At 45.8% G+C, this 7,685-nt stretch overlaps 1 protein-coding gene across 1 annotated transcript; it reads right to left on the bottom strand.

Annotated features, from left to right (window-relative positions):
• Positions 1–143: 143 nt before the first annotated feature.
• On the bottom strand, positions 144–2,085 carry BLOC1S3 (biogenesis of lysosomal organelles complex 1 subunit 3). The gene is made up of 2 exons (XM_033158377.1): positions 2,000–2,085; positions 144–798 (listed from the first exon to the last, which is right to left on the bottom strand). The coding sequence occupies exon 2, from the start codon at positions 785–787 to the stop codon at positions 212–214; it is 576 nt and encodes a 191-aa protein (XP_033014268.1). The 5' UTR covers positions 788–798; positions 2,000–2,085; the 3' UTR covers positions 144–211.
• Between the last annotated feature and the right edge of the window lie 5,600 nt (positions 2,086–7,685).

The raw sequence follows: 7,685 nt of genomic DNA, 5'->3' as shown, positions 1-7,685 counted from the left end.
TGGACTATTTAGGCAAGATTATTACAGGCTATACAAGTGTGATTGAAACACTAGGCATCAAAAGTTTTGAGTCAAAAGCTTCTATTCCAGTTTCTTATTGCACCTTATGGCCAGGGTTGCAGCAGTCTCTCTCTCTCTCTCTCTCTCTCTCTCTCCACCTTTAACTGTCTGCAAATAGCAGTTAATTGGCCTCTTATTGTTCTAGAACCAGCTAATTGTTTACTGGAGGTAGCTCTATCTGGATATCAGGAAGCAGGTTGCAGCTGGTGATGATGTCAATCTTTTCTGCAACAGCACGCAAGTCCTCCAGGACAAGCCGGATGTTGTGTGATGCACTGATGATGCCATTTTGGGAGTTACTGAGCTGTCCAGTTATGGCCCCAATCTCCTTGATAGCAGTCTGGTACACTTGCTTGACGGTGCTGCTGACATCGTAGTACAAGCGGGCATTACTCTCAATCAGCTTCTGCTGTAGCAAAGTGCTATAGCGGCCGCGGTGTCTGATACGAAGGGCAGGCTTCTCTTCAACCGCTGTGGGGGACCCCAGATCCTCATTCCTGAAAACAATCAGTGGAGGCAAGTCCGTGCTGATCAATTTAGGCTCTGCTTTTGGCCTACAGGGGCTTGCATCTTCCTCCTCATCTGTTTCAGAGGCCTCCCCAGCAATTTTTACACCAGAAAGGTTGGGACATGAAGCCTGGGGTATGGAGGACAGATAAACCTCTTCCTCTGAATCAGTCTCTGAGGCTTCTCCCTGAACAACAGTTTTGTATCTCTGGGTGGTCATTTTTGCATTACCTAAAGAAACAAAAGCAACTTCAATTTTGAGAATTTGTGACGGAGATAAACATACCAGGATAACCCCAATTGATTACCATATATCCTATTATGGAGCAGTAATTAAGAATAGGATGTACAGACAGTGCTGTTGGTGGGGGGGGGGGCATACAAAAAATCCGGGAACTGCTCCACGAATCCTCCATATCCAGAGACCAGTTCCATCTATGTACTGACAGATGAGAAAACATAAAAGGGGGGGGCTCCCTCCATCATCCCCTCTTTGTTATCTTCTCAGGGACAGCTGTCTAATCACTGTTGGAGACAGAGGTGAGAAACCTCGAACCTAGGACTCTGAGATGCAAATGTGCCCCTCCAAGCCTCTCACATCACAGCTTCACATCTTCCTTTTGTCTGGCTGGAAGGTGTCCTCAAACTCTGATTATGCCTCTCACTTTCACTCTTCCCACCATGGAAATGTGGCTCCTGGAAGTTTGCCCAGAAAATTCCTCCATCCCCTCCACACTCACAATGCCAGCAGCCAGATAGCATACCATTATCCAATCTTCTCACACGGGTTACCCCAGGGTTGTTACTTTTAACACACCACCACAAACGAGATTTGTGTAGCATTTGCTAATTTATATTTATTAAACTGTTTGCTTATAAAAGCCTACTGTAACTTAAATGGAAATGCATCTCACCGCAGCGGTGAGATACTATATGTCTCGCTTAAATAGTTTTAAGTTGCTCTGCGTTGCCTTGGGCACAATAAAGCAACTGACGAAATCAATAATAATAATAATAATAACAGCGAGAAAGACTGTGGCAAGGCTACCTGTGTAGCTGCTCAGTGTGTACTTCAGGTGCTAAATTCAGATAGGAAACGTCAATGCCCCCCTCACTTCATAGAATCAGAGAACTGTAGAGTTGGAAAGGAACCCAAGGGTCATCTAGTCCAGCCCCAGAAAATGCAAGAGTCTTTAAACTGGATGCGTTGCCACCCCAGCTCAAGCAAACGTGCGACCCCCTTGCAGAACCAGCCGCAACACCCCCCCACCCTCCTCTCCCCTCCATTTTTTCTCTCACAGCCTGACCCAATGGATGCCTACTCGGAAGTAAGCGCCACTAACTCCCAAGGGAGCTTTATCCTGAAGTAAATGCACACAAAACTGCAGCTACGGCATACAACCCACCCCCCTCGAAAAAATCCAAACTCAACCTTTCTATCAGGAAGAAGCGTCTCCACCTTTGAGCTGGTCACATGACACCGACGGATCACGTGCCATAGCAGGGCTTCGCTTTATGTTTAGAGGTAAAAAAAGCAGCAGCACGTAGCGCATGCGTGCTGCCGGCTGAAGGCTGGCGCGAGCCGTCCTCTTCTCTCCTCCAATCCCCCCTCGCCTCCGCCTCGCCGTCTTCTCCTTCCCTCCGCGAGCCCAACCGTCGAAAAGTTTTGAGCTGAGGAGAGGCTGTAAAAGGGGCCGCTCGCCTGGTGCAGAGCGCATTTCCCTCAGCGCCAGCGAAGTGTGGGAAGCTCTAAAGGGGTGGCGGGGAGAAAGGGAAGGGAGAGCTCACGGTTGGGCGGTGGTTGTGTGTCCAAAGACGCACGGCCGCACGCACTTAATATCATATAATTTATACACCGCTTCATCGTAAACACACAGTCACCCTCAAAGCGAATTACAAAGAAACCAAAAATCTACAACCCTGCTTTAAAACACGCCAAAGTTAACATTCTAACGCAGATTAAAATGACCTCGTCGACTTATTTTCCTACATTAAGAGCTGTTCGGCAGTGGCATGGTCTCGGGAAGTTGTAGACTCTCCTTGGAGGTTCCCCCCCCCTTTTGAATGACTTAACAACAATCTGGTTTACAACGCTTCGAGTAAAAAGTTTTCTTTTGCTCCCTTTTTGAATAAAAGTTAAAATAGAACTCTGAATATAGATTTCCCCATTATTTACATGAAATCATTCATATATATATATATATATATACACACACACATTTAATTTATATACATATACAGAATACAATCTTGTACAGCAGAATTAACAATGTGCCTCATTCTTTTGTGGACAGGAAGCATTAGGAGACAGTATTATTCCCACCTCTCTCTCACTGTTTTTCGGGATTTCTGCCTTCCAAAACACTCTCAACTTGGGCTGTTACACACGCCATACATTCATAGCACACACCCCACCCATTGAAAGAATGCTGGGAGCTGTAGTCTGCCCTCCACAGAGCTCCTTGGAGGTTTTTAAGCAGAGGTTGCATGAGTGCTTTAGTTGAGATTCCTGCATTGCAGGGGTTTGGGCGAGATGACCTTCGGGGTCCCTTCCAGCTCTTAAAATATGCCTTCCTAAGCGCATTGCCTAAACGGGAATGCTTTTAGCAGGCACCGAAAGTAGTGTGGTGAAGGTGCCTTCTGGATCTCAATAGGGAGGGAGTTCCAAAGGGCAGGGGCCGCCACGCTAAAAGATCAGAGTTCTTGCAAATGTGGAACGGAGGCTCCAGTACTTTGGCCACCTCATGAGAAGAGAAGACTCCCTGGAAAAGACCCTGATGTTGGGAAAGATGGAGGGCACAAGGAGAAGGGGACGACAGAGGATGAGATGGTTGGACAGTGTTCTTGAAGCTACCAACATGAGTCTGAACAAACTGCGAGAGGCAGTGGAAGACAGGAGTGCCTGGCGTGCTCTGGTCCATGGCGTCATGAAGAGTCGGACAGGACTGAACGACTAAACAACAACAACAACAACAAAGCACCACAGCTGCAGGAAGCCACTGGAGGGGATGAGGGCTTTTGTGATTGAAACCTGCTTGCTGGTTTCCCACGCAGGCAACTCTTCAGCCATAGCGAAAACAGGATGCTGGACTAGATGCAGGGCCGGATTTAGGTTTGATGAGGCTCTAAGCTACTGGTAATGGGGCCCTTTATATGTCCAGCTGTCCTTAGTCAACAACAAATTGTCGCTGTTTTTGTGCTGAATATATGCTATATTGGTAGTTTATGGACCTAATAGGTATCTAAAGCCATTTGCACATGCATAATGTAGGCACGTGACCCAGGTGGTGCTGTGGCCACAGAGTCTAGGGCTTGCTGATCAGAAGGTCGCCGGTTCGAATCCCTGCCACAGGATGAGCTCCCGTTGCTCGGTCCCAGCTCCTGCCCACCTAGCAGTTCAAAAGCACATCAAAGTGCAAGTAGATAAATAGGTACCGCTCCGGCGGGAAGGTAAACGGTGTTTCCATGCGCTGCTCTGGTTCGCCAGAAGCGGCTTTGTTATGCTGGCCACATGACCCGGAAGCTGTCTGTGGACAAACGCCCCCTCCCTTGGCCTATAGAGCAAGATGAGCACCGTAACCCCAGAGTCGGACACGACTGGACCTGATGGTCAGGGGTCCCTTTACCTTTACCGAATGTAGGGACCCTATATATAGAAATTAGCAAACCAGTGATATTTTAGGGAGCAGGCTAGCAGGCGGGGCCCATTACTTACATCACAGGAGCCTACACAAAACAAAACACAACAAAACAAAAATACTGTTGCTGTGTGTAGGTTTTATTTTATTTGTTTTTTATCTTATATTTTAGAAATGTACATCCAGTTTTTTTTCCTTTTAATTTTTTTGGGGCCCCCAAGAGAGGGTCCCTAAGCTATAGCTTGTTTAGCTTATACGTAAATCCAGCACTGGCTAGATGGACCATTGGTTCTCTTTTACGTATGCTGAAATTAAAAGATATTCCAAATGCAGTTCCATTGTTTCCTGGTTATTCTTTGATCCAAATCTCACACCTGTTTTCTCTATCTGATTCCAATCCCAAGTTTAACCAGTCTTATAATTGAAATTCAGTCTTGAAGTTACATCTTTATCCAACTAAGAGATAATATAGTTTCACAATTGTTCTCTTTCCTGACTTCCCCGTGTTTTTGTATCAGAGAGGAGATCACACCTCTAATTTGAAATACTGTATTGGAAGAGTGGAGGTCTCCTTCCTTTCATAGCACTCACAACCTCCTCTATTGTCAGAATGAAAACCTCGCAACAATGTCTTTATGCTTTCTAAACCAGTATTTTCCCATTGCTTGAAGTATTTACCATTTATTCTGGATTTATAAATTCATTATAAAATGGGGAAGTTAAAGACGACATACCCATAGATATTCTGTCTTAATTTCATACTAGGTTCTTATACTAAGGGAAGAATTTCAAATTTAAGTTCCAAATAGTTTTCTCCTTCATGGATCACTGCCTCTCCTTCATGGATCACTGCCTCTCCTTCATGGATCACTGCCTTGTTGTGGCAAAGGGGCTTGAATAACTCAGGGAAGCTATGAGCTATGCCATGCAGGGCCACCCAAGATGGACAGGTCATAGCGGAGAGTTTAGACTAAATGTGATCCACCTGGAGAAGGAACTGGCAAGCCACTCCAGTATCCCTGCCAAGAAAACTCCATGGACAAAGACAACAGGCATATAAAAGTTATGACGCTGGAAGATGAGCCCCTCAGGTTGGAAGGCGTCCAACATGCTACTGAGGAAGAGCGGAGGACAAGTACAAGTAGATTCAGAGCTGATGAAGCGTCTGGGGCAAAGCCGAAAGGTCGCTCAGTTGCGGATATGCCTGGAAGCGAAAGGAAAGTCCAATGCTGTAAAGAAAAATATTGCATAGGAACCTGGAATGTGAGAACCATGAACCTTGGTAAGCTGGATGTGGTCAAAAATGAGAAGGCGAGAATAAACATTGACATCCTGGGCATCAGTGAACTAAAATGGACGGGAATGGGCGAATTCAGTTCGGATGACTATCATATCTACTACTGTGGGCAAGAATCCTGTAAAAGAAATGGAGTGGCCCTCATAATCAACAAAAGAGTGGCAAAAGCAGTACTGGGATGCAATCTCAAAAATGATAGAATGATCTCAATACGAATCCAAGGCAGACCTTTTAACATCACAGCAATCCAAGTTTATGCACCAACTACCGGTGCTGAAGAAACTGAAATTGACCAGTTCTATGAAGACTTACAACATCTTATAGAAATGACAGCAAAGAAGGATGTTCTTCTCATTATAGGGGATTGGAATGCTAAAGTAGGGAGTCAAGAGATAAAAGGAACAACTGGCAAGTTTGGCCTTGGAGTTCAAAACGAAGCAGGGCAAAGGCTAACAGAGTTCTGTCAAGAGAACAAGCTGGTAATCACAAACACTCTTTTCCAACAACACAAGAGACGACTCTACACATGGACATCACCAGATGGGCAGCATCGAAATCAGATTGATTATATTCTCTGCAGCCAAAGATGGAGAAGCTCTATACACTCAGCAAAAACAAGACCTGGAGCTGACTGTGGCTCAGACCATCAGCTTCTTATAGCAAAATTCCAGCTTAAACTGAAGAAAGTAGGAAAAACCACTGGGCCAGTTAGATTCAATCTAAATCAAATCCCTTATGAATACACAGTGGAAGTGAAGAACAGGTTTAAGGATTTAGATTTGGTGGATAGAGTGCCTGAAGAACTATGGATGGAGGCTCGTAACATTATACAGGAGGCAGCAATGAAAACCATCCCATTGAAAAGGAAATGCAAGAAAGCAAAGTGGCTGTCCAATGAGGCCTTACAAATAGCGGGGGAGAGATCATGGAAGATACAGGAAACTGAATGCAGATTTCCAAAGAATAGCAAGGAGAGACAAGAGGGTCTTTCTAAATGAGCAATGCAAAGAAATAGAGGAAAACAACAGAATGGGGAAAACCAGAGATCTGTTCAAGAAAATTGGAGATATGAAAGGAACATTTCATCCAAAGATTACCATAATAAAAGACAAAAGTGGGATGGACCTAACAGAAGCAGAAGACATCAAGAAGAGGTGGCAAGAATACACAGAGGAATTATACCAGAAAGATATGGAGGTTTCATACACACCAGGTAGTGTGGTTGCTGACCTTGAGCCAGACATCCTGGAGAGTGAAGCCAAATAGGCCCTAGAAAGCCTTGCTAACAACAAGGCCAGTGGAAGTGATGATATTCCAGCTGAACTATTTAAAATTTTAAAAGATGATGCTGTTAAGGTGCTACACTCAATATGCCAGCAAGTTTGGAAAACTCAGCAGTGGCCAGAGGATTGGAGAAGATCAGTCTACATCCCAATCCCAAAGAAGGGCAGTGCCAAAGAATGCTCCAACTACCGCACAATTGCACTTATATTGCAAGAAATTCACACCAAAATGCTGATTAGTTTTCATGAGGGCTCCGGGAAAGAAACAGCAACTGATGTGGAAATGTGGAGATCTACTTCCGGCGGCGACGCCATTGCGGGTGGTCGTGGGCTGCTTCGGCTGCGAAGCGCCCAGTCCATCCCGGGGGTTAGGAGCCCCGCCACCGCAAAGCGGGGCTCCGGTTGGGGTGCGGGAAGAGCGTCCCGCACCCTGGGCTCCCCGGCTGTGCCCGTTGTGGCTCCGAACCCTTCCCTCGCCCCCCCTGTAAAGGGGGAGTGGGGGTGAAGGGACGGCGGAGCTGGGCCATAGGGGATATGCCCCAACCGGGATGTAAATGCGGCGACAGAGCCTGTGATGAGCGTCTAAGTTCTACCTTTGATGTATGGATTTAAAGAAACCCGGTGGTCGTGAGTATTTGATTGGACTAGATACTGTGCTTTTTGGACGATCCGGGGGGAAGGAGAAAGGCAGCCTGCCTCCCTCCCTTCGAGTGAAAGAAGTTAACCAATTTGAGTGACTGCTGCTACAGAACTGGTTACAAAGTATCTAAATTTGATACATGAGACTGTTGAAATTTTCTTTTGGGAAGTAAACTAGCGGAAAATATCTCCGTTTAAAGCTGCGGTATTTGCGCTCCGGCTTAGGAAAATGGCGACGAACATAGAGACAGGAATAGTAAT

Source organism: Lacerta agilis, chromosome 8 (genome assembly GCF_009819535.1).
Source record: "Lacerta agilis isolate rLacAgi1 chromosome 8, rLacAgi1.pri, whole genome shotgun sequence".
Lineage (NCBI taxonomy): Eukaryota > Metazoa > Chordata > Lepidosauria > Squamata > Lacertidae > Lacerta > Lacerta agilis.
The sequence above is the reverse complement of the archived record's forward strand: the minus strand, read 5'-3'. Positions and strand labels throughout refer to the sequence as shown.